Source organism: Beta vulgaris, chromosome 5 (assembly GCF_026745355.1).
Source record: "Beta vulgaris subsp. vulgaris cultivar EL10 chromosome 5, EL10.2, whole genome shotgun sequence".
In the NCBI taxonomy this organism is placed as follows: Eukaryota; Viridiplantae; Streptophyta; class Magnoliopsida; order Caryophyllales; family Amaranthaceae; genus Beta; species Beta vulgaris.
This window is the reverse complement of record NC_079206.1, coordinates 6373500-6401226: the sequence shown is the minus strand read 5'-3', so window position 1 is coordinate 6401226 and position 27727 is coordinate 6373500. Positions and strand designations below refer to the sequence as shown.

General features: G+C 35.4%; 2 protein-coding genes across 5 annotated transcripts; both read right to left on the bottom strand.

Moving 5' to 3' along the window:
• Nucleotides 1–6330: 6330 nt before the first annotated feature.
• LOC104892430 (uncharacterized) lies at nucleotides 6331–12486 on the bottom strand. 4 transcript variants are annotated; one of them, XM_019249455.3, is made up of 8 exons: nucleotides 12328–12486; nucleotides 10873–11161; nucleotides 7925–7984; nucleotides 7758–7840; nucleotides 7352–7416; nucleotides 7200–7233; nucleotides 6795–6865; nucleotides 6331–6652 (listed from the first exon to the last, which is right to left on the bottom strand). In XM_019249455.3, exons 2-8 carry the CDS (start codon nucleotides 11159–11161, stop codon nucleotides 6562–6564), a joined length of 693 nt encoding a protein of 230 aa, XP_019105000.1. In that variant the 5' UTR covers nucleotides 12328–12486; the 3' UTR covers nucleotides 6331–6561. The 4 variants fall into 4 exon arrangements, with proteins under 4 accessions (XP_019105000.1, XP_010676665.1, XP_010676664.1 ...); XM_010678363.4 differs by having other exon boundaries at nucleotides 10873–11237; nucleotides 12328–12485; XM_010678362.4 differs by having other exon boundaries at nucleotides 10873–11237; nucleotides 12321–12480.
• A 1877-nt stretch (nucleotides 12487–14363) lies between these two features.
• LOC104892429 (uncharacterized) lies at nucleotides 14364–19419 on the bottom strand. Its single transcript, XM_010678360.3, has 7 exons — nucleotides 19226–19419; nucleotides 16314–16742; nucleotides 16063–16235; nucleotides 15869–15949; nucleotides 15722–15797; nucleotides 15551–15631; nucleotides 14364–14776 (listed from the first exon to the last, which is right to left on the bottom strand). The coding sequence occupies exons 2-7, from the start codon at nucleotides 16720–16722 to the stop codon at nucleotides 14604–14606; spliced, it is 993 nt and encodes a 330-aa protein (XP_010676662.1). The 5' UTR covers nucleotides 16723–16742; nucleotides 19226–19419; the 3' UTR covers nucleotides 14364–14603.
• Between the last annotated feature and the right edge of the window lie 8308 nt (nucleotides 19420–27727).

The following is a 27727-nucleotide window of genomic DNA, read 5'->3' as shown; positions in this document are numbered from 1 at the left end:
TTCATTTTTGTTGGGTCAAACTTTAAAATTTTTGACCGAATATTCTCATTTATATATAAAAAAAAACATATTCATGCGGGATCGTGTTATATTCGTCTCAATGTGTATTGTCAGAATATCAACATTTTATATTTTTTTATTAATACGGAATTGAAGATATTACAGGTCAAAATTACGTCTTGAAGATTATGTAAAAAAAAACAAGCACTGTATTATGGAGGGAGGGAATATGATTATAAAGCTTATCGTGGGTTGAAAATTTTGTAGTAATTAATTACTCCCTCCGTCCCATAATATAGTGTTTGTTTCTTTTTTCACGGTCTCCAAAACGTAACTTTGACCTTTAATATCTTCAATTCCTTATTAATAAAAAATATAAAAATTTGATATTATGAAACTACACATTGAGACGAATCTAACAAGATCCTACATGAATATGTTTTTTTTATATATACAAATGAGAATATTCGGTCAAAGATTTTAAAGTTTGACCACCAAAAATGAAATAGGCACTATATTATGGGACGGAGGGAGTAGAACAATGACAATTGCAATGACATCTGTAAATATTTATTACCGTAATGTTTGATGTCAGAACCAATTAAGAAAACTGAGTCCAAATTTCTCAAATTAACAATTCTGATAGTAGAATATTCTTGCAGAAAGAAATTTATAACGTTATTGACCTCCTTTTAAAGTGTCAACAAATTGTCGAAAAATGTAATTTTCAGCCTTCCTCAATCTTAAATTCTAACTTCCCACTTTGCAGATTTTGCCTTGCAGGTTACGCTATGAACTTTAGAAGTTACTATTGTCTTTAGACTTGGACAATCTTTTGTGGTTATTATATTACACGTGGAAGGGATATATACAAGACACGTCAATAATAAATGAAAAAAATTGTTGCTTTTCTACCTAGAAATCTAGCAATCCGACTTGTGTGGACCCGGTTCACACTAAAAATAGCGTGGACCAGGCCCAGGCACATTACTCTATATCATTTTAATATACACTATATCACTTAAACATACACTATATCATTGTAACATACACTATATCATTTTAACACACACTAAATCACTTTAACATACACTATATCACTTTAACATACACTATATCATTGTAACATACACTATATCACTTTAACACACACTATATCACTTTAACACACACTATATCATTTTAACATACACTATATCATTATAACATACACTATATCACTTCAACATGCACTATATCACTTTAACATACACTATATCACTGTAACATACATTATATCATTTTAATATACACTTTTTTTTTTGAAAGATCATTTTAATATACACTATATCATTTTAACATACACTATATCATATCAATATACACTATATTATTTCAACATACACTATATCATTTTAACATACACTATATCATTTTAACATACACTATCATAAACTCACGTGATATGGATTGGGTGCACACTAATTAGTGTGCACCGGGTTCATATTAGTTTTTTTATTGCTACATACTCCGGTTTACTTGCCCAAATTGTTTTTATCATGTTTGGTAAATTTATACTTCCTCCGATCCGTAACAAAATAGATATTATACTTTTTAAATGTAACAAAATAGATGTTACATTTCTTTTTTAGGCAACAATCTCTCTCTTATCACATGGATTCCCTTTTTTCTTTCTTTCTGTCTATCTCTCTCCTCTTTAAAAAAAATTGTCTAAAAAAGTGTGTTTTTGAAAATGTAACATCTATATTATTACGGAGGAAATAAGTTTTTTTCTTAAAAGTTTCATAAGAAAACCAGCAAAATACTCCACTCAATCAACCATCGAGCTACCACTTCATTCTCATTTATAGGATCTCAATCAACCATTAAGCTACCACTTAATTCTCATTTACAGGATGTTATTGATTTTCATGTCAAATTTTTTTTATTTCATACTCCTTGTATGCTTTTAAATATATTAAGGAGGTTGCAAAGTTAGAGAAAAAGTAAGTTGAGTGAGTACGTAATCAAAGTTAGATTGAAAACATTTATGAATGGAGCAAAAATTTGAAGCTATAAGACACTGGAACTCTGGGAGTTATCTGTATATGAATAGTTTTATCGAACTTTTATGTTATGTACGTACTATACATGGAAAGTGCAAGTCTTTGTACTCTTGTTTATAAAGATCACCTTTACTATGAAAAAATTGGGAAAAAAAAAAGTTGTGTACACTTGAGGAGTGTCGTGTGGAGCAGTGGAGGAGTGGTTTTGCTCCCATTTTCGAATCTCCGATGATCTTCGTTTTTTTTAATAGGAATAAACCTTGACAAGTTAGGAAGAAGTGTACTTAATTACGTTCCTATTAAGTTACTATGTATTCTGATACAGTAGAAAAGTCCTATCAATTCTTTGACTCACTCTCTTTTAACTTAAAAGAAATTAGGAAAAAGCTTAATGCAGCTCTAAGGGCTAATATAAGAAGCTAAAAAAGGAAAAAAAAAGCATTAGCTGATCATTTATTATATAGATTAATGCAAACTTTTTTAATAAATTGACAACTAATTTTCATTTTAAGCAATATATTTATGTCTTATATGCAGCCCTTAGGACTGTATATAGCATAACCCAAGAAATTACAATAAAATTTCACACTATACTAGTCCTTTTAATTTAGATTTCATATAACATTGTGATCAAAGTTTTTGAGGGGTCTTCCTAAACTTCACCCAAATAGATATTTACCGGCTTATAATATTGATGAAAACAAATAAAAAAAATTCTCTTTTTCTTTCCATCCTAGCTAGAGCTTCATGTGAACTTAATTGTATAAAATATGAAGTATGTTTTTAAAACTAACAACTGAAAAACAAAAAAGACTCTAATTTTCACTCTCTTTTTTTTCAAAAGAAGATTGAAAAACGAGAATTAGAAAATGAGGCAAATAGGCTTGCCCTAGCTTAATAGGAAACGAAAAGAGTAATTATGAAAGACGAACCCCATGACGTTTTGCAATAGCCCATAGAAACAAAAAAAGCTTAACATGGGCTGAAATATTGTACTCCATCCGTCCCAAAATATAGTTCCCATTTCTTTTTGCAGTCTCCGAGACGTATCTTTGACCTATTATATCTTCTATTTCGTATTAGTAAAAAATATATAAAATTGATATTATGAATGTACACGTTGAGACGAATCCAACAAGACCCCACATAAATATGTTTTTTTGTATACATTAATGAGAATATTTGGTCAAAGATTTTAAATTTTGACTCCCAAAATAGAAATGGGAACTATATTTTGGGACGGAGGGAGTAGTAACTAACTAAAACAATGACAATTACAATGACGTTCTATAAATGTTTATTACCGTAATGTACTATGTCAAAACCTAATTAAGAGAAGTGAGTCCAAATTTCTCAAATATAAATTGTATTGAGTGGAATATTCTTGCTAGAAAGAAAATTTTGATAGACTGGTCATGTAAACTATATTGATTGACCTCCTTTTAAAGGGTCAACAGATTGTCGAAAAGTGTAATTTTGAGGCTTCCTCAATCTTTAATTCTAACTTCCCACTTTGTAGATTTTGCCTTGGCATGTACGCTATGAGCTTAACAAGTTAATATTGTCTTTACACGCGGAAGAAAGGATGTATACAAGACACGTCAAAAATAGAGATAAAAATTGTCTCTTTTCTACCTAGGAATTAGCAATAATCTTAGTCAATTCCTAGATACTCCAGTTTACTTGCCTAATATTGTAATGTACTCCCTCCGTCAGTCCGTCTCATAATATAGTGCCTATTTCATTTTTGGTGGGTCAAATTTTAAAATATTTGACCGAAAATTCTCATTTATATATTAAAAAAAACATATTCATGTGGGATCTTGTTAGATTCGTCTCAATGTGTAGTTTCATAATATTAACTTTTTATATTTTTTATTAATACAAAATTGAAGATATTAAAGGTCAAAGTTACGTCTTGGAGACCGCGTAAAAAAGAAACAAGCACTATATTATGGGACGGAGGGAGTAATTGGAGAGAAATAAAGAGAAAGAAAAAGCAAAAATAAAAAGTATTGCAAGTAATTAATTATTTTCCTAAAGTGTTGCCGGTAAAAAAAACCCCGAAGAAAATACAATATTCTTGGGCCAATTTTTAATATCGTTTAATTGGGTGCATTTTTAAAATCTATCATCTCAATATCAATCATATTGTGCTATCTGGACTTTGAATTATTGAAAGAAGGACGACAAATTTTGAAATTATAAAAAGAGTGGTGAAACTTTAGATTATTCTCGACAAATTTTTCTACACTCAAAGATTTTTATATCCGTCCATCATATACATTTAGTGGTTTTACAATTCTGCATACTTTGTGCAGAATATAAAAGTTTGGAAGCACAAAGCATAGAATTAGATATTTAATTAATAAATATCTAAAATATCTTTTCTTTAAGTGAAAGTATTGGGTCAGACCGTCTGACGTATTGTTTACCGTCAGACGGGCTGAGCCTAATACATCTTCTCTCATTGATACATCACCTTTCCTTCCATCAGTAGTGCGCTCGAAGTTTAGCAACCCTTTGTCCATCGTCTAAAAGACCCAAAATCTGCAAACACCAACCTCATAAACAGATTTTGATCAAAATCGAAGTTTTGATCGATGGAAGTTACCTAGATTTTGGCCAAAGTAAACTGCAAAAAGACCCAGATTAAACAGATACAAATTCTGTTAAAAAAAGCCAAAAGATTAAAAAAAATCAAAGCAAACCAACCTCATAAAAACTCAAATGAAAGCCAAAAATAATTCACACTCTCCAGGTCTGGGAGTAATATGAAAGAACGAAATATCGCGACAAACACCAACGTAAATCGACGAGATACAACACGAAATTCGATGAATTTGATTTCCGGAAGCAATGATTGAGATGAAAGGGAAATGATATCAAATGCAGTGCCACTTCTAGAAGGACCTGGATCTAATAAAGAAGAAAAAAATATCAGTTAAGAGGAATGAAGAAGAAGAGAAAGTGAGAGAAAGCATAGGTTAGTGTTTTGTTTTTCAGTTGGACTTTGTTTTGTTTCAGTTGGACTTTGTTTTGTTTCAGTTGGACTTTGTTTTCTTTCAGTTGAACCTTCTTTTCTTTCAGTTAGACTTTCTTTTCTTTCAGTTAGACTTTGTTTTCTTTAAGTTAGACTTTGTTTTCTTTCAGTTGGACTTTCTTTTCTTTCAGTTGGACTTTCTTTTCTTTCAGTTGGACCAACTGAAAGAAATAATGGACTAACTGAAACAAAATGAAGACTACCTGAAGAAAAATGTAGACGACCTGAAAAAGAATAAAGACCAACTGAAACCCAAGTAAGTCTAACTGAAGCACAAAAATCCACTGAAAAACCAAGAAGACTAACTGAAAAAAAATGAAAGACTACCTGAAAAAAAATTGGAACCACCTGAAAAAAAATGAAGACTACCTGAAAAAAAATTGGAACCACCTGAAAGTCGTCCGACCAAGATTATGGTCGGACGAGTCCGACACAATACGTTTTCTTTCTTTAAATGCTGACAATTCAAATTTGTATTCGTATTCTTTTTTTCCTAGATGGATTATATTCTTATTCTAAATTATCTACACATAATAGAAAGTTTGAATGATGATATACTACTTTTCAGGAAACAAGAACTAAAAAGTATGTATGTGGCTCATGCAAGCATATGCTATTGAAGTTGAGTAACATCAATCCTAATAAGTAATACATAGGATTCTTTGGCAATTGATTGTTGCCGATTAACTTTTGGCTGATTTAATTAGTTTGTTTAACTGGTTGGAAGTATTAGTTATACCTATTTGCTTTTTAAGTTGGTTGCGTAAACGAGCTTTATGCAAAAGTGTTTGGTAAAATTAGTTGTAATTGTGACCTGTTTATTAAAAATTTGTGCACCAACAAACCAAAAGCCAAATTTAAAAGCTGTTGCATGCAACTTTTTCAGCTTGGCTTAATCAGCCAACCAAAAAACCAATAATCAAACACGTTTTTTGACTGTTTGACCTAATTAAAAAATCAAAAGCCAATAAAAAAGCCATTTAGCAAACATGATTATAATAAGTGATACATCAATCAATCAAGACAAAAATGGAAGAACATTCTTTGTTCTTTCCGAACATAAACTTTTTCCCTACGAAAGAATGGTATTGGTAGGTGCACGACCTCTATGGTAAATCTAGAGGTTTACATGAATGCCGACACCAAATTTCTTATTATAAAAACTTGCAAAAAAGAAAAAGTCAATAAAATATAGTCAACATCACCAATTTGCCAAAAACAATATTTAAAAAGGCACCGACATATTCCGTAACCAAAGATAAGATTGTTGAATTATGTTGTATTCTGTACTATGTTTCAAACCATTTACTTGGTAGAATGGACAGTTGGATGTTACAATGCAGAAACCGTTAATGACCAACCTTACCTAATATTCACATTGGTCAGAAAATTTAGTAGGCTCTTCCATACTTCTAAAAGGCAATTCTTCTTTTCAGCCAGACTCCGGCAGAAATGGAAGTGGCCTTTCAGAATCTAATCCCAACTATCCTTGCTTCGTCGGAAGGCCTTCTTTTGTGATAATTCTTTCTTGCCCTGCAGTCGTTTCTGCTCGGACTTTGCAGACCTTCAGCCGTAGGCAAGCGAAAGTTGAAGTCAGTGCCACATTGTAAAGAGACGTCAGATAAGTCTAATAGTGCTTAATGAAGGCAAATTAGTGAATAATACACAGTTGAGTGTACAAAAATGAGAAAATGAGGAATCCATACAACTGAGCTATTTTCTTCTTTTGCTCTTCTGTAGGAGGTGGTGGAACATATGCAGCAGCATCAATAATTGCCTGGAATATCAGAGAGAATAGGCATATAAGAAAATGTTAAGACACACAAGAATATAGTTGGAGCAAGTTGGACCCGAATCACGACAATTACTGGGGAGCATCTGAAAGAGAATATGTACAAGAAATAAGAAGGCAAGAAAAGGCCAAGAAACAATAGGTAGATACAATTTTACTCTTTAACGTATCAATTGAAGGACCCCAATAAAAATGACCAATGGTATATATACAAGAAGAAAAGCGCTTCATCTGTAGCTTACCCGACTCAATACGAAGTAATTCACAATATATCCTTATGCATGAAACATAGAAGAAAGGAAATATCCAATTCAAGTACCTGTAGTTTTGCGAGGGCGTCTTCGATGTTACCCCTGACAAGGAAAGAACAACAATACCAGTTATGTATAGAATGAACGGCTAAACAACGATTTGTTGGAAAAAAAAATTATAAAATCTTTTCAAGAAAACACTATGTAGCAAGGACTTTACTGTTGTGTCCGAGTCTTTGTGGAAGATATCACTATCTCTCCATCTTTGTTGATCCGATTCTTCTCCTGCTTAGCCAGAAGCACAATATGAGATTCACCAAGGAAATAACAATTATTGTTGAGGGTTACCAGGTACATGGAATGGCACAAATGCCACATTTTTATGAAAAAAGCAAAGCTGTTGAGAAACCAAGGGCTGTTTCTCTTTTTGTCCATCTACTGATCAATTGAGCATATCTCATTCCTCTATTCACCAATTATGTTCAAAAGGTTTACATGTTGATATTAGTCCCTACGCAAACGCCACTTTCCTCTTTGAGAAAGTGGGTCAAACATATCACTCGGGAGTAATCAGGAGAGTGTCAAAGAGCACGAAATCGGAGAGAATGAGGAGGCAAGAAGCAAACCAATTGTATAATCTTGTCTCTGACTCTTTCACTAAGCCAAGTTGCATTTTTTACATTGAAGCGCATGTCTACCTTAGTATTCACTGCATAAAAAGGAAAGAGTTATGTAAACTAGGAGAGCAGCTCAAAATGTACAATACTAAAAACAAAAAAGGAACTGAACAAACCTTTGTTAACATTTTGACCTCCAGGCCCTCCACTCCTTGCAAAACTCACACTCACATGCTCTACAAATGCACAATAATTAATTAATACTGTTCAACCATAAGCATAGAGATGATAGTACATGAGTAATGTAAACTAATATGTGTCCGAAAGACTTTCTTATGATCAGGACATGCCCTCAAGTGAACTCACTGCTACAAAAAAATGTTGCAGCAAAAAAAGCTTATAATTTACAAGACTGTTCATTAATAAGCCCACAAATACAATTGTAAATAGCATACATTGCAGAAACTGAAAACGACAAACTTCAGGAAAAGCAGGAACTTCCAAAAGTATATTTGCTTCGCATTTAAATGAACAGAAATTGAGGAAATTATTAGATAAATCTCCGAACAAGTGCTTCGCGATAGTGGCACCAATCTCGTGGAGGGAGTATAAAGTGGACCCTTTATGTTCCCATCTGAGATTATATGCTCCCATGTATACCTAATGGCCTAATAGGTATTTGAGATACAGTTAAAACTTGGGAAATTTGGGACTAAAACCTATGTAGCATGGAAAGGGTTGGGCTTTTGAAAATGGGAACAATCATGGAATGAAAAACTTCAAGCTTCGTCCATATTTGGGGATTCCCCAATTCTTCTTAACCCCCATGGTTTTGATGAGGAATTGTGACCTCGTACTATCGTGTCTTGGCGGGGGGGTAACTGTATATTACGCCTGTTCTCTACTGCGAACATCAAGTAGAAGCAATAGTTACAGCACAATTTCCCAAAAGCATTTGTCTCATAGTTCAGTTAAAAATATAGGCAAACAACGACTAATCTACCTTCTGTAAGTTGCCATAGGAATGTATAGGTATGGGTTCTATTAAGCATAAAAAGTCAGTTCTGCAGAAAAACTGAGCCCTGACAAAAGGAGAAAAACCAGGTCATCCATGCTTACACGGAGGATTGCTCACAAACTCTTGTTCATTAACCCATGCATAGCGATAAGGCAGAACTACATGAAGTCCCAAGAATGAGCTTGGTTTGTTGATTAGCTAGCTAAGGCGCTAAAAAGATTCAGATGTTGGAATATAGAAATGTTTCCCAAAAGAGAGCCTCATGTCCCAGAGGTTACTATACTTCATAGCTTAATACAGTATGAGATCACGTGCAGAGTGTTATATATTCAATGAAAGTGAGATTTTCTTCTCAATGACCTAGAGTAGAGCTAGTACACATGCCAAAAGCTTGAAATGAAGAGCAAAAACTCTTATAGATGACCAACTTGCTTAACAATAACATATTGAAGTCCTGGAATCCCTTAGTTTCTAAAGTATGAGGTACAAGGTGAAGGCGCACACAACTCATAGGCAAAGCACACTTTATTTATTATTTTTTCTTTCTTACTTTGTGGTATTTGTTTCCTGTAAGACAGCCCAAATTTAGGTAAAAGTGATACTTGTACACAATAAGTGGCAAAGGAAAGTACTGAAAGATAAAAGCCTTTAGAAAAAGAAGAAAACAAGGATGGGATTATGGGAAAGGTAGGAAAAGATGAACCTAAAACTGATTTTTACTAATCAAAACTTATTTTTACCCAGTATTATTTTTTTAAGGGAAATGAACAGGCCCTTAGCTCACAAGTCACAATAGAACAAAAGGGAAAGAAAATAAGAGTAAAGCTAACCTAACCATTTTCCATATTACAATAAAGCATATTAATATTTGAAGTCTTGCTAAAAGAAATGATCATAAGTAATGGTAAGAATGTCAACTTTTTCATTATTTTACATAGCCTTTTTCGAAAAAATAGAAAAGGTAGAATTGCCATACAACTTGTACAGGACGAGAAAGAATAAAAGAAAGCAAGAATAGGGGCTGAATTCAAGAGGCAGAGAAATATGAAGAAGCAAGAATGAAAAAGTTGACAGAAGAAGACGTGAAGAGAGGGAAGGAGAGAGGCCGAAATGATACAAAGGAGAGAGAGACACACATTGAAAATAGAGAGATTGAAGTGGAAAAGATCCAGAAAGTGCCTAGATGTGCTCCTTGCCTAGCACTTTCAAACTAAGGCAGGGGTGATGGAGATGGGGGGAGAGTTCTTAGTGCTCCCCGTGCTGATCATCTGACACTTACTATTGCTGGTAAAGCTATATGGGGTTGAACAAAAGTGCCAAAATAGAGAACAGTGTGCATGAGACAAGAGGATAGAGGAAAGAGAACATTGCCAAGGGCGTATGATTCTTTGAGATGTGGCAATTCAAGGTGCATCTAGGAAAGAGGATAGTCGGGAAGTGGTTTTGCTATGAGTGTGTTAGTGTCACTTCTGAAGGTCTTTTTTATGACACTTTGTGTTTATAACCAGAAAAGCCATAGTAATACTTCGATGGACTATCAAAGCAAATAGTTCAGCAATTAGCTCTCAAATCTTTGCTATGGCTATTCAAGATCAACCACCTCATCTAGAAATGGCATATTATAGAAAAAAAAAAAAGAGATTGCACAGAAAACACACATTCTTTCTAGAAGTATATACTCAAATAGCTATAGGCTATAGCCATAACATATTAATCCAGCTATGTGCAAATTAGCTTAAAGACCAACCAATAATTACCCCCATTCATAAAAAAAAATCCAGTAAGCTCTTCTTATGCTTGTACCCACATATTATCAGTTGAAGAAATATAACTTAATAAAGATCAAACCTCATTAAAATAAACTCCAGCCTGTCTGCTCACAGAACGTCAACTTCAAAATTTCTGACAATAATTCTTGCTAAATTATTGAAACACATACTAATGGACATCATACTTTGATAGAAGCATCATTAAATACAAAAATAATCAATTTTAATCCACTTTGCAATCTCCAATTCTCAAGCAGCAATATCATCCGCAATTCAAGTACAAATTATTAAAATGAGAGCAAGAATATTTTCCTTGGGCAAAATAAAGATGGGTTACCAAGAGAGATCTTAGGAGGAGGAGGCTCGTTGGCGCCAGAAGAAGCACGCTCTTCAGCTTCCACAAGAAGCTGCTGGACCTGAGAGAGACGTGCTGACGCTTTCTTACGGCCTTCGCCATATTCTGAAGCCGCAGCACACCGGAAGCTGCCAATGCTGATTTTTCGGCAACCCGTGTAAGGCGAGCTTCTCAAAAATGCTAAGGCGACACATTTCGTTGATAATGCCCGAAAAGCCGACTGTGAAACTCCATTGAGGAGGATGTTGGTTGTCATTCTAATAGCTGCCATCTTCAAGAATGAATTTGAACTTTGAGCAATAGTGGATCCAGGTTTTCAGGGGTGAAGATATAGATGACTAAATCATCTGACCAAAATACAGTGCCAAAATTCCATTAACAAACAACTAATTCAAGAGGGGCAGCTTATGGTTTCATTATCACTAACTTACAACAAATTAAACATAAAAGTAAAACTTTTGAAAAGTAGAGATATTACTGTCAACATAACATTAATTTGTATCTCTTATCTTAAATGGACACTGGATCATACTTCTATGACTTCCCTCCACTTTCTTCCAAAAAAAAATCCAAACTTCCGATTTCGTCTTCCAATTTTAACATCTAAAGTTAAACACATTAGTAAATAACGATTACGAAAAATCCGCTTCCAGATATAGACTACCTAATTGACTAATTTCACCAAACAAGCCGAAAACTCCATCAACTATAATTAACCTTCAATTAATTCATAAAAATAACGTAAGATATTAAATGAGACAGGATCATAACTATAAACTACTTACTGATGTTATGATATAGGCAAGACAGTTCTCTTCATGGACTAAAATAATTTCTAATAAATCAATCAATCCAAAAAATCACAGCAATTCACTAATGCTATGTTTGGATAGCAAGATTTTATTTCAAATTCTGGATTTGGATGAAATCTATTGTTTGGATGGCATGGAATTTGAAATTATGGAATTTGTCCAAATTCTTATCAAAAGCCTATATTAGTAGAATTTCAAATTTAAGCTATTACCTTGTCATTTGAAATTCTCTTCTCATACATATCCCAACTCCATGAGTAAACCCACATTTTCTAATATTTATTTCTCTCTCCTTTAGTAAACCCACACTTTTTCTCTCTCCTCCATTAAACCTCTATTTCTCTCTCCTCTCGGCTCTATCAAACCCCCCTTTACAAAATAGTGATTAGGAATTGAAATACAAACTCTGAATTCCAGATTTCAATTCCATTATTTGAAATGAAATACAAGTTTCCAAACACTACCTAATTTCAATTCTTAAACTCAACAATTCAAGTTATTCAACAATTCATCATCCTAATTAATTCCTTTCTGTGGAACTTTCTCAATTCGAATAATTTAAATAATCGTGAAAATCACAAATTAACACTTGTACAAGAAAAAAAGCAGAGAATTTACATCTTACAATAACCGGCGGTCGAGCGGTGGCTGCGGCCTAACTGCTACTAGTTGGTCGCCGGGAAATGGCGAATGGAGCTGCTGAAATACAGGCTTCGGTTTTGGTCGGACAAATTAAGTAGTATATCGGATAATCCTATGTTTTACCCTATTAATAAGTCTTGTGTGAGACTGTCTTAATGTATACGCCCATATAACTTTGTTTCTTAAAGGTTAAAAGAGTCACTTTATTCTATGAGTTAAAATAGTCACTTTTAGATAATGGATCATGTATTTAAAGTAGTTACTTGTACAGTTGTACTATAAGTGAATATTTTAGGGACAATAAGTTACTCACGTCTTATCATAAATTATTGTAAATATTATACAATTAGAATGACTTGCACGTCAATCAATTAAATACATGCATTAAGATACGAAGGTTTCGTATTCCACAACAATGAAAGCTTTTTTTACCCTTTCGATCAAAGTCGTAGAGGAAGATCCAAGCTATACCAAGCCTTGAGGCTTTGTAGGATGAAGTACTTGTTTCCTTGAGTTCATCTCGCAACGAAGTTGGAACTTGTCCTGCAAAAAGGTCTTTCAAGGTGCCATGATTTTAGTCTTTTGATACGACACGGGCAGGAAATGGGTCGAGGGCAAGGATAATCTCGAATTGTCTACTTGAAGTGGGAGTACTTCCGTTTAGCTCTTCCTTGCTGGACAGTAGGAGCTTCTACCTTTATTTAATATGCATCATCTTATTTACACTGCATCTCTTTTTAACCCTATTATTAGATTGACTATTATATATTTTCTCGAGTGGAGCAAATACCCCTTACAACTCGCACCAATAGCAACACTGAGCGGTCATAGATTGATTGAAAAGTCATCTCGTCTATTTAGAATCTCCAACTTGTAAGATGTAGATAAACTTGATGATTTTGGAAACAATATTATAGATGCAAATATTCTTACATAAGTACTCTATGCAACCTGCATTTACTTATTGAAAATTCCATTAACTGATCTCAATTTTTTCTTTTTCACTTTTTGTCTGAAAATTTTATATGTACAATATAATATATGCTACAATGAGTAGTTTTATATCATTATTTTCTTTGTAATATCTCCAAAATCGTGCCTTTAATTATATTTTACAAGTTTCTGAATATCTGAGATATTACAAAAACATTACAGAAAATGACCTAAGAGGTTGCTAATTTATATGATTCTCAACTTATGGTGCAGTTGTTGGAGCTCCCTGCAACCACATAAAATAGCAATAGAATGTTTTTAACAAATTTTTCTCATTTTTATTAATTACTAGATTTTGATTCTCACGTTTGCTAATACACGGTTTTGACCATAAAATTTGTTTAAAACATTTATTAGTGAAAATTATTTGAAAAGATATTATTTGAATTGTAAAGTGAGCTTTCTAATAATCAAAAGTTTCTGGTAAAAGTTAGAAAATAGATAGTGTAAAATTTAACATTACAACTAATAAACAGTAGAGGTAGTTTACGCTAGAATGTGGTACTCTTAATGCAACTACATAAACTAGTAATAGTGCAAAAAATTGAAGACTTCAAATTGGCAGTGATGGTATAATTGAAGCCCATTTTAAAATCCAAAGGTTGATACTTTCTAAAAGTGGTAGTACATCGTTAAATTTCGAAAAACATAAATATAAGCTATAGATAAAAAGTCTTTACCTTATTGATAGAATATTAGTCTTGTTATATTTTTGAATCGGAAAAGCAAACTGACTCGATTATCTAATGTGATAAGAAAAACTTATTTATACAAACTTTTTTTGGGTTTTCTTTGAAGTTAAAAAGGTTGTATGAATCCATATCCATACATGGATTAACGAGTAACATCTACCAAACAGATAAGAGTAAACGGTATGGAGCACACAATAAGTAACTTAATTGAAGTCCCCCTCCTCATATATTTGGTGAAGAACGTTTCTTCGCACTTCAAATAGACACCCTCATCAAAATCGCATGCACTCACTAGTCTCGCGAACTTATGAGTTCATTTCTCCCTCTCGCGAACTATGCAAATGCCACACAATATAAATGTGTGGGCTTCCATACATTGCTCAAACCAAGACAATTTATACAAGTTTCACCATGGAAGGCGAATTGAAACTTTTTACTCTTACTCTAAAATAGCCAGTAGGGAAACGCCTGGCCTGCCATATAGAACTAGATAGCAGGATTGTCAGGGATTACGACAACATATTTTTATATATAGGTACATCAAGTAAATAACTGATATCGGCCAGCAAATCTCTTAAGCCCTTGTTCTTCCATGCGATCCACGATCTGCTGCCCTTTTCCCTGTCTGCTTTATACGAGCAGCATGATTTGCATTTGTTACGCCAGAGTTGTCCTCTTGATGCTGAACAGAAGGAAGTGCCCAACCTCCCCTGCTTGTTTGTCCAAAGCTACCAGGTTGTGGGTTACCTAGAGGTCACAGGATGAACTACATTTAGTACAAGGCACAGCTAAGTTGCCAGGGAAAAAAAAAAAGGCACAGCATAACACAACCACTGCTGCTCACTATAACCTATACGGTTAACAATAACATAACCATTCACTTATCAACTTCTGCCCATGTCAGCCAGAGTACCCAGACACAGAGCAAGTAGACTGTTCAGGGGACCAGTGCTGCTCACTATAGCCAAAGGACCACATCAACACCTGGAAATGGAAGTCCAACTTCTCATTTCATCTAGAACTTGTTTCAGGGTAAGGGAGTGGAGCCAAGGCCACAAACAATGTGAGCACCCCTAAGAGCTATGGGTAAAATTTAAATTAAGAAAAAGCTTTGTTTCATTAGTCTATTGACAGCTCAGAGCTTCCCTCTAACCAGTATGCACATAAAATCATAAACATACTACTACTAGTAAGATTATTTATTTGTTTTGGAACAAATTGATATCTTTATTTTTCTCTCACGCATTTACACAAACAGTTCGCCGGCATCAGGAATATAATCAGCTGAAATACAAATCCTTCTTCACTCACACCAAGTAGCGCATAGCGGGGACACCGGCGCTAAAGAGGGCCCTGCTGTGGTGCGACAAGAGGAGACACTCTTCTGAGTTGTCAACAGATATAGGTATATTGGTTGTCACAACTCACAACTCTGAATAAAACTTGTTCACTCCACATGCTCTGATGCACAGTAGCACGCAAACTTCCCTATCGCTAAGACAAGCAAAGAATAGCTCTTACCTTCATCCAACCTCAGCCTCCCACCAGTCAAATGCCTTCCAGCACTCCCCTCCCAGGCATTTTCGAAGCCAGCAAGCTCATCTGTAACCGATGCACATTAAGGAAAATATGTAAGTGATCGTCATTGTACTCCCGCAGATATATCTACTCTTGTAAGAATGTAGAATGTACCTTCATTAAGGTTATGCAGTGTCTGCCTTGTGTCCACTCTACCATCAGAATTAAGCTTCCTTGCAAGAGTATGGCCCTATACATGAAATAAACCATTATCCACAATACATTCTTCAAGGTAAAAAAAGAATTGACTAAAAACTATACCTTGTTATGGAGTCCCCTCGAGACCTTGTGATTTGCTTGACCAGTAGTGCTATCAGCTTCTTTGAACTCTTCAAATACCACCTACAAAGCAAACAGCAGTATATTGACATGCAGAAAACATGAAGTTACGCACAGCAATGCACAGAGAGGAACATCTATGGTTTTCAATCCCCTACTGAAAGCCAGGTACTTACTCCGTCGCTCCCTGCCCTTCGGGTGGTAGATTTAGTATAATATGCCCCATCAGCACCACCATATGATACAGATGAGCTCTGGAAAGTGTAGCATTGAGACTGAGAAGGAAACGCCGCATTGTTCATCCTATTGTTATATTCATTTCTGTACTGAATTTGCTTGTTTTTCCTACCTGTAACACATCACTCGTTACATTACAAAGACATAAGATAATATGCAAATAAATAAATAAAAACAAAGGAAGAAGTACCTTTACCATCTAATTCATCATCAGGGATCTCAACATGAGGCTCTTTGGCTAATCTAGAATGCTTTCTGGGATTCTCTTTCGTCTTCTCAGCACCTCCTTCTGCATGCTCTTCATCCGAATTCAACTCTTCGATAACAGGTCCCCTTCGTTTATTTGGCTGTGGCTCTTGCTGTTGTATAAACCCAGCTGGATGTGTATTAGTGAAAGGATTACCATTAGCACCAAAGAAGCCAGACTCAAACATGCTTCCAAATGGGCTTCCAAATGGACGAGTAAAGAAAGGATCATCAAATGGATCTCTTCCCCCAAACACACTTGACAACAAATTCTGATGGCCTCCCATACCACCGAATCCATTAAAGCCTGCAAAGGGGTCAAAGAAATTATCTCTGCCTCTCCCTCCCTGCATTTTCCTTTTGCCAATAACTCCTGGAAAGAGAGAAGTGAAATTTAACACTGAAGTGTCCTTCGATTAAGATGCAAATCAACGAAGTCATCTATGATAAAGCAGCAAATTAGAAGAGATATTGTAAAACATATTATTTAGTTGCAACACTTCCCCATCATGAATTCTTTGAAATTGTTGCAACATACCTTCCTTGGTATATATAGTTTCTCTCTCCACAACAAACACAAACCTTTCAATCTCCCTCCCCCCTCCCCCTCCCCCCTCTATCTCCCCCCCCCCTCTCCCTCTACCTCTACCTCTCTCTCTCCACTCCCCTCCTCTCTCCTCCCCTCCCCCTCTCTCTCTCTCCCCTCTCTCCTCCCCCTCCCCCCCCCTCTCTCTCTCCCTCCCCCCTCTTCTACATATGAGCACCTTTTCCATCACTATGCTATCTCTACCCTACCACATGGCTCTCCCAAACTACAATTCATAACCCCCATATTGCAACAAAACAGAGGAAGTAGAGAAACAAATTTCAGAGCATCATAGAAATACAGGGATCACCAGAAGAGGAACTATAGCCCTTCTTTATATTACGGCACACATATAAATAGCAGTACCAACATATCTGTTTAGAAAGCCCAAACTCCGATATTCAGATTATTTAGCTGAGAGAGTCCAAACAGTTACTAATGGGAAACTATGTTACAAAATGTAATCAGCTAACATGGGCATTGGTTACTTAAATGTCATAGATATCAACAATTCCTTTCTTTGAAAAACTTTAAGCACCAGGACTTTCATAACAACACCCAAGTCTATAGCAATTGCAGCACTAAATTTCAAATGTCTACCTTTGGTTAAACATTCGCACTCAGGAATTTGTAAAGTATCTATGATCACAGCAGATAGTCTTAACAAGATAAGTGAAACATGATCATCCTACTGCACCGGTAAACTACATAATGACTTGGAAGTTATTGTGACTGGAAGCTTTGCTTCTACATATTATCATAATTTCCAAATATTAATTGGGACTGGAAGATTTGCTTCTACATATAATCAGCTAACATGGGCTTTGCTTCTACATATAATCAGCTAAAATGGGCTTTGCTTCTACAAGGCTACCTATAGAGAAGGAGAGTGAATTGGAAATTGTAGAATTCAGATTATAAATTAAGCAAGTTCCACTGTCCACAAGCAGCATAAATATGAATGCGTTGATCAGCCACTATTTAAGCAGAAACCCAAATCATCATTCATAACTCTAGGGGTGAAGGAAAAACTATTCTAGAAGTCACTTGTGGACGCTATTCCACATAATTTAACTTAAAGTGACAATAATTCCCACTGCACACAAATGTTTGCATGAGTACAGCTATAGCATACAGTTTGACATGTCAAAAAGACTATTTTTGTAACCATGCGAGGATTGTCATCATAAACACAAGTCATTCATCAATATCAACAAAATATATATCTAATTAGCATTTGCTTCAAATTCTCTTTTGAAAACGATTATCTCATTCCTGTCCTTTCTCGACTACAGTTGTCAGCATTTCCCCCTTAATCTTCACTACCCTTCCACAATATTCACAATTAGAACAAAATTTACCAAGTCATATACATGTCTACAATTTCCATCATTGCACTAAAACAGAAAACAAGGCAGGTCGCCTACTCGCCTATATGACAGGACACCCATCCCAACCACGAAGAGAAGATATATAAGTTCATCAGCAATAACCAGATAACTCTAAAAGATAGCAAAGTATCAAATCCTACAGGAATAACATGCTCTCCAAGTTTCAACATATTTCACCTAATAGAGAGGCTAACAACTAGATATTAGTACATGCAAAGGCGCCTTTGGTTCTAGTGATATCATAGTAAACTCTGAAGAGTGTTCAACCATCAGATACAATTATTTTGTTAAGCATGATACATAGGTGCAAGGTGGTAAAGCTATTTACTTCCTAGAATTAAAGCACAACATAACTCATGCATCTTATAAACTAATAACACCGAAACAGCCGAAGAGCGAACAAGCTAACATCCTAGGGAAACTCCCTTGATCCAAAACCAAAATAATATGGTGCAAATAGAACTATCAAACCGAAAGGTTCACACAATTTTTGCAGATTTAGCCCTAAAGCAAAACACCAATATCCATAATCAAAAGCTCAAAGCAACTAACAATCAAACTAAAATAAACAGTTACGATATTACATGTCGCCAGAAAATGAGAAAACACTCGAGAATCATTCGCACCCGAAGCGAGAAAACAGAGAAATTTCGAATTCATTCATAAACATATTTGTGATGTATGAAGACGAAAAACATAAACAAAATTCAAGCAATATATGGTACAATTTCATGAACAGCATTAACAGTTTCTAATTCAATGATACAAACGATTATAATAGTAGACTAACATCAACAATCACAAAATTAAACATTAACAATCGCAAGAAGACAGGTATTATGAAAGAAAATCTTGTATAACATGAGATAGATGACTCACCTGATAATTGGAGGAAATTGACAAAAAAGATTGAGGCGAATTGAGAAGGAAAGAAAAACCCTAAGCTGCGATGCGAAGGATGATCAGAAATTTTGGGGAAATGAAGAAAGAAGAAGAAGATACTTGAAACGTCGAGACAAAAATATTCCTTATATTTAGGTTCTTTATTATTGAACCGTTCATCTCGCACTAGAATCTAGAGGGATTCTTTTGTGAAATTTTATTCATTAATAGATATAGATCAAATTGAAAAAAACTTAATTTTAAAGTATGTTAAAATTACGATCATTGAGTAGAAATACATTTTAATATATCCTCTTCTACATCGTTGTCTGATGCGGTATTTTATGAGGATGTCTAACGATCTGATTTAGTTTTGATGTAGAATTAGATTTTTATTCAACCGATTGTACGAGAAATACTGATCGTCGTTGCAATCTTGCACAAGATCCTATCAATAATCAACCTTCAACTAGAGTCATGATCCAAACCCTGCTAACACACAAATAAACCAAACTAATACATCCACTCCAAAGGAGGTGACAACAAAAGGAATAAAGGAGACTAAAGTCATCACTCATCACACAGATGATACTTATTGAAACTACGAAAGAACAAGAAAAAAGCAAGAAAATCAACTCGAAACTGTGAAAAGGAGAGAAAGAGGGGCTTACTATGGATGAAAACCTCCATCACATCCCCTCTATAGGGTTTTATGTGAAAAGAGGAGAGAGCGAGTGGAGATGAGAGAAGGGGATAATGGCTACGGAACTAGCCTTATATGTACGCAATGCGTGTGAACTAAGGGTGTTCATGGGTGGTTGACCACCCCGAAACAATATTTGGGTTTGGTAACCGAAAGTTTCAGTTAAATCTTTTTTGCGAACCGTAATCGTTTAGACCGGTTACCGCCTAAGCGGTTAACCATTTTCTCGATACGGATTATCGGTTAACCATTAACCGTTATTTAAGTTATATTATTATGTTTTACTTAATGTACATATATATTTTCAGTTTTTTTTGTGCATATATTTTAATATTATATATACTCTAATATAAAATGTATTATAAAGTTTGTAATAAATCAATTAGAAAACATAACCAACACTAAGAATTTACTTCATTTCCTAATTATAGTGTTTATATTAGTATTAGAGTTTCCAAATAATTACATACTTCCTCTAATTGTTGTAACTTAGCAACAAATATTAGAATTAATGTAATTGTTTGAAAATATTTCACAATCGTTCACTCCAAAATATTTCGGTAAACGTACCATCTATCGGTTCGGTAACCCTACCGTTAAAACTTTTTTTTGTCGGCACGGTAACCACCCATTTAGACCGATTTTTCGGTATTTCGGTTTTGATTTTTTATGAACACCCCTAATGTGAAGTGTCTAGTCCGTCTTTGCATTTTGCTTTTTAATCAGTTTAAATGTGGTACTTTATCTCCCTCCCCCCTCCCCTTTTTGTTTAAATGAATTAGTAAGTTATCTCCTTTTTTTTTTTTTCCTTTTTCTATTTTTTGATTTCCCCATGTGCTGTCATATACTCCCTCCGTCTTTTATTAGTTTACCCCTTTTAACTTTTCACATTTATCAATGTAAAACTTTGAGTAATAATATCGCTAATTATGTATTTGTAAAAATTATAAAAATTTAATAATATTTCAAAACTACATATTGAGACGAATCAAACAATATTACACATGATTATATTTTCCTTACATATAAAGTACAAATGATGGTCAAAGTAATAAAGATGAATAGTATTATAAATCAAAGTGGGTAAACTAATAAAAGACGGAGGTAGTATATTAGAAATTATATTGTACGAGCTACAACATGTTCCTAATTGTTACAATAGAAATATAAAAAAAATATAGAAGGGGTTCGAAAAAACAGTAAAAAAATGTGAGTATTTGTGTGATATAACTTATAACAATTATAATTATGAGTTTCTCGCATTTTATTCGGCTAAACTTATCTGAAATAAAGTTACTATACTTGATTAAATATGATAAATTTTGATTTTCAGTTTATATTTATACCTGACATTTTAAAGTGGAGAGCTTGTCCAAATTTATGAAGAATATTTCCAGCAATAAATAAACGGATATTTGACCATAGATCATCGTTATGGCCATGTACTCATGTTTAGGGAACAATAATATAAGTAGAGGGCTACTAATAATACTTCCTTCGTTTTTTTTTAATTATAACATTTGTATTTTCACACTTGGCGAGACACAATTTTGACCACTAGTGACTTTGGTTATGTATTTGTAAACCTTATGCAAATGAGATATTAAAGAAAAAAAAAACTACACGTTGAGTCTAATCCAATATCTATATGACTATGATTATCCTTGTGCATATATAAATTATCATATACAGTCAAAATGTAAACTGTAAATAGTAGAAAAGCTATAATATTGACATTACAAAAGAACACAAGAAGTATTAGAAAACATAGTACTATTTTTATCCCAATATAACATGGTTTCTAAGTACTTGTAGTGCTTTACATTTCTTTCCACCCTAGAATAATTACAATGGTTCCCTAAATGGAAATAATCCGACATTATTTTTCCTTTGCTTGGTTGATCCCAACTATCAAATAACCCGATATTGTTTTTTCTTTGACTGTCCACTATTTAAAAAAAATATACAATATAAATGTTTCACCTTCCCTTTTTAATAAAATAATATATCACTAACTCCTTAATATTTACGAGTACTTTTATATAAAATTTCAACATCTAACCCACAAACTAACTCTTTCTAGCACCCAAAAAAACTAAATTTATGTATACATTGTGCAAATGTTATTGTAGAGATCCTTCTGGAGTGAAGAAACCAATAATTTGAAGACCAAAGTTCATTATTGATCAAGCAAATTAATTTGAAATCAATATATATGTTAGTCATTATTTTTCTATTGTTTTAATAGGACAATTATTCTCAGTTCGCATGTGAATTATTGAAGGAGCAAATGAGCTCAGAAATGTGGAAGTTTATTGAGAGAGAAAGAAAGAGAAAGATAGAATTCTTACAAATGTAAAAGTTAGTAATAGACTTAACAGCTTGTCTATTTATAGAGTAGCATTCTAACTAACTAACTTTACTGAAATAAATACATATCTTTTACACCCCCTTCAAGCTGGACTGAGATACAAGTCCAAGCTTGGAACAAATAGCAGAATGTTGAGGAGATGCAAGAGCTTTTGTAAGAACATCAGCTAGCTGTTGCTTGGTTGAAATATGTGCAGTAGTAAGAATACCATCAGTCAAACTAACTGATTTTGTTAACACATATATACCTCATACCACTAATCATACAACATCTTCTAGTTCTGAATCACAATCCTTTGCTGTTAACTCTTGTCACATTGTTGAACCTAAGTACTATCATCAGGCTAAGAATGATCCTCATTGGATAGAAGCTATGAATAAAGAGCTTAAGGCTCTTGAAGAAAATGAGACTTGGGACTTAACTGTTTTACCAAGTGGAAAGAAAGCTATAGGTTCTAAGTGGGTTTATAAAACTAAACTTAAACCTGATGGAACCATAGAGAGACATAAGGCTAGATTATAATTAGTAGCTATTGGATATCAACAGGTAGAGGGTCAAGACTTCACTCAAACTTTTTCACCTGTTGCTAAGCTAGCAACTGTCAGAATTGTGATTGCTTTAGCTACTGTCCATAATTGGTCTTTATGTCAATTGGATGTAAATAACGCTTTCTTACATGATTTCTTGGATGAGGAGGTATATATGTTGCCACCAGCAGGTTATACTAAGTGTAACACCCCGACCCATAAGGAGTCAAGTATATCGTCACCAATGCGCATCCAGGGCCAACAACTGTCCTCAATAACCAACACAAGTTCTTCCGGCGCATTTTGTCCTCACTCACGCGCACCCTGAGAAACTTCCCAGGAGGTCACCCATCCCTGGACTACTACCAGCCAAGCACGCTTAACTGTGGAGTAACTAAGGAAATGAGCTCCCTAAAAGAAAGATGCATCTTGTTGTGAGGGGTATTACATACACCCCCACTTGAGAACAGCAACGCCCTCGTTGCGCCTGAGGACTCCACATATTCGGCCACAACGACTTGTGGGTCGCCCCAGCCTGGAAACTGATCGCCGGAAACTCCAGATATTCGGTCTAACGACCTCTGGGTCGTTCCATATGACAATGCAGCCCCAGAATCCTCCCCCACTAGGTGCTTGAGGACTCCCAATATTCGGCCTGACGACCTTAGGGTCGCCCCAACACGCGGTCGCAGGGTTGCTCTGATACCATTTGTAACACCCCGACCCATACGGAGTCAAGTATATCATCACCAATGCGCATCCAGGGCCAACAACTGTCCTCAATAACCAACACAAGTTCTTCCGGTGCATTTTGTCCTCACTCACGCGCACCCTGAGAAATTTCCCAGGAGGTCACCCATCCCTGAACTACTCCCAGCCAAGCACGCTTAACTGTGGAGTAACCAAGGAAATGAGTTCCCTAAAAGAAAGATGCATCTTGTTGGAATGAGTAGCCTGCTAAATCCCTTTGAAACAATCATGAGGGGTATTACATAATTTGTAACACCCCGACCCATACGGAGTCAAGTATATCATCACCAATGCGCATCTAGGGCCAACAACTGTCCTCAATAACCAACACAAGTTCTTCCGGCGCATTTTGTCCTCACTCACGCGCACCCTGAGAAACTTCCTAGGAGGTCACCCATCCCTGGACTACTCCCAGCCAAGCACGCTTAACTGTGGAGTAACCAAGGAAATGAGCTCCCTAAAAGAAAGATGCATCTTGTTGGAATGAGTAGCCTGTTAAATCCCTTTGAAACAATCATGAGGGGTATTACATAAACCTCCTGGGATGTTTCTCAGGGTGCGCGTGAGTGAGGACAAAATGCGCCGGAAGAACTTGTGTTGGTTATTGAGGACAGTTGTTGGCCCTGGATGCGCATGGATGACGATATACTTGACTCCGTATGGGTCGGGGTGTTACAAATGGTATCAGAGCAACCCAGCGACCGCGTGTTGGGGCGACCCTAAGGTCGTCAGGCCGAATATTAGGAGTCCTTAAGCGCCTAGTGGGGGAGGATTCTGGGACTGCATTGTCATATGGAACGACCTAGAGGTCGTTAGACCGAATATATGGAGTTTCCGGTGATCAGTTTCCAGGCTGGGGCGACCCATAGGTCATTGTGGCCGAATATGTGCAGTCCTCAGGCGCAACGAGGGCGTTGCTGTTCTCAAGTGGGGGTGTATGTAATACCCCTCATGATTGTTTCAAAGGGATTTAGCAGGCTACTCATTCCAACAAGATGCATCTTTCTTTTAGGGAGCTCATTTCCTTGGTTACTCCACAGTTAAGCGTGCTTGGCTAGGAGTAGTCCAAAATGGGTGACCTCCTGGGAAGTTTCTCAGGGTGCGCGTGAGTGAGGACAAAATGCGCCGGAAGAACTTGTGTTGGTTATTGAGGACAATTGTTGGCCCTGGATGCGCATTGGTGACGATATACTTGACTCCGTATGGGTCGGGGTGTTACACTAAGGCTCAAAAGGGAGAAGTTTGCAGACTTAAGAAGTCATTGTATGGCCTAAAACAAGCTTCTAGGCAGTGGAACAAGGAATTAACTAGATTCCTTCTGTCTATTGGTTTTCAACAGTCCAAGCAAGATTACTCTTTATTTACAAGAACAAAGCATGGTGAGTTCTTGGTGATATTGATATATGTAGATGACATGATGGTCACAGGGACTTCCTTGTTTCAAATTGATGAAGTAAAACAAGCTCTTGACTTAGCTTTTTTTTTACTATCAAAGATCTTGGTGAATTAAATTATTTTCTTGGAGTTAAAATCACAAGATCTAGTAAAGGTACTTTTATGTCTCTGAAAAAGTACATTAAAGACATTCTCACTGACACTGGCATGGAAGAATGTTTCCCTGTAAATGCTCCTCTCTCTACTGGGTTGAAATTGAGTACTGAAACTGGAGATCTCTTAGAAGAACCTGATGTTTATAGGAGATTAGTTGGGAGACTTTTATATCTTGGCATCACAAGACCAGATCTATCCTATGTTGTTCAACATCTAAGCCAGTTTATGCACACTCCTCGAGTTCCACACCTAAAGGCAGCTTTGCATGTTGTTAAGTACCTGAAGGGGACTTTAGACTATGGATTACATTATGCTGCAGACAGTACTCTCAATGTACATGCTTATAGTGACTCTGACTGGAGTTCATGCACATTCAGCAGCAGGTCACTAAGTGCATATGTTGTCTTCATTGGTTCTAATCTTGTTTCATGGAAAACCAAAAAGCAATCTTCAGTTAGCAAATCATCTACAGAGGCTGAGTATAGGAGTATGTCAAATGCCGCAAGTGAGTTAGTCCGGGTTCATGGTTTACTCACAGACTTGCAACTTTCAATCTCTCTGCCTATTACTTTGTATTGTGATAATACATCAGCAGAACACTTGGCTCTGATACCATGAAGGAGCAAATGAGCTCAGAAATGTGGAAGTTTATTGAGAGAGAAAGATAGAATTCTTACAAATGTAAAAGTTAGTAATAGACTTAACAGTTTGTCTATTTATAGAGTAGCATCCTAACTAACTCTAACTAACTAACTTTACTGAAATAAATACATATCTTTTAAGTGAAAGTATTGGGTCAGACCGTCTGACGAATTGTTTACCGTCAGACGGGCTGAGCCCAATACATCTTCTTACCGTCCCGCACTCTTTAACGCCAACAAGCAGAATATAACTTGAGAATCATAGAAGGCAATACTCGCACCAGGATGAAAAGGTCGCTAACAAGGAGAATTAGAAAAGGAAAGTGGATGAAAATTCCCCACATTGAGTACACGGCTATTCAGCCATACCTCCCCCCACCCCTTTCTTCTCTTCCTTATCCTTTGCAGCTACTGGTATTCTTTCTCTGTAGCTAAATCTGATTGTGACATAGTAGTAGTAAAGTTGTGCGAAAATGTGAGAAAATGTGCGAACGAGAGAGAGAAAGTTGTGAGATAGAGAATCTACCATGGTTGTTTTTATTAATTCCAAAAGTGGTGGAAGACATGGCCCTGAACTCAAATTAAGGATTCTTTCAGTTGAGAAATCTCCTTCAACTACTTGAGAAATGCTTGGGTATGAATGACATGGCCCTGAACTCGAGGTTAGTGTTTTGTTTTCTTTTCAGTTGGACTTTGTTTTCTTTTAGTTAGACTTTGTTTTCTTTCAGTTAGACTTTGTTTTCTTTCAGTTGGACTTTGTTTTCTTTCAGTTGGACTTTGTTTTTTTTCAGTTAGACTTTGTTTTGTTTCAGTTGGACTTTGTTTTCTTTCAGTTGGACTTTCTTTTCTTTCAGTTGGACTTTCTTTTCTTTCAGTTAGACTTTCTTTTCTTTCAGTTCTTTCAGTTAAACTTTCTTTTCTTTCAGTTAGACTTTCTTTTCTTTCAGTAATGGGCCAACTGAAAGAAATAATGGATTAACTGAAACAAAATGAAGACTACCTGAAGAAAAATGTAGACTACCTGAAAAAGAATAAAGACCAACTGAAACTCAAGTAAGTCTAACTGAAGCACAAAAAACCCACTGAAAAACAAAGAAGACTAATTGAAAACAAAATGAAGACTACCTGAAAAAAAATTGGAACCACCTGAAAAAAAATGAAGACTACCTGAAAAAAAATTGGAACCACCTGAAAGTCGTCCGACCAAGATTATGGTCGGACGAGTCCGACACAATACGTTCTCATCTTTTAATTATACTTTTAACAACAGCCAACAGGGTCATATTAGCAAAGTATGGATGTAGGATATGGCCAATAGTGATGTGCTAAAGTTCAGTTGAACGAAATATTAGTAATAAGCAAGACTCGAACACTAAAGTTGTGGTCATATGTTGGATATTTTTTGAGATTTAAACTTTCACTTGCATTTGTTAATGGGTTAGGAAAGTTACAAGACCATACGCTCTTTTAATTTGTTTTAACCTCTTGTGAAAACATTTAAGTATTACTTTAGTGTTCCAAAAAAGCTTGTGTATATATCTCGACAATTCTGCGTTATCAAGACAACGAAGAACGTAAATGGACAAATGCAAAGTCTTTCCACTTTGTCCTTAACTCCTTAAGTTATAGAAACCCAAAATAGTGACAGCATTCTTCTTCCAACTTGATCCTTGACCTTCTATCTAGTTCAAATCATTGACTTTCCATTTCTTTTTTCCTTGTCTGTATCTAAGGAAGAAAATGAAATGTTTTAATGATGGGTGATGCTAAAGGAGGAGCAAATATCTGCTCATAATTTATAGTATGAGAGTAAAGGTTTTATGGTCTGTTCTCTCCAGCTTATTTTCAGTTCATTTCATTTCAGTTCAGTTCAGTTTTGAACAATACTTTTACTCTCACATATCACTATTCATTTTAGTCAAGTTCAATTCATTTCAGTTCAGTTCAATTCAATCC

Bases quoted from the DNA above. Each gene is read 5' to 3' on its own strand.
- LOC104892430 (XM_019249455.3), bottom strand. From the start codon at position 11,161: ATGGCAGCTATTAGAATGACAACCAACATCCTCCTCAATGGAGTTTCA. The intron at 7,985-10,872 runs GTAACCCATCTT...GTGCATTTGTAG, and splicing joins TCCTCCTAAGATCTCTCTTG to AGCATGTGAGTGTGAGTTTT. The intron at 6,866-7,199 runs GTACTTGAATTG...CTGATATTCCAG, and splicing joins ACGCCCTCGCAAAACTACAG to GCAATTATTGATGCTGCTGC.
- LOC104892429 (XM_010678360.3), bottom strand. From the start codon at position 16,722: ATGCAGGGAGGGAGAGGCAGAGATAATTTCTTTGACCCCTTTGCAGGC. The intron at 15,950-16,062 runs GTAAGTACCTGG...TTTGCTTTGTAG, and splicing joins GAAGGGCAGGGAGCGACGGA to GTGGTATTTGAAGAGTTCAA. The intron at 15,798-15,868 runs GTATAGTTTTTA...TTTCATGTATAG, and splicing joins CGAGGGGACTCCATAACAAG to GGCCATACTCTTGCAAGGAA.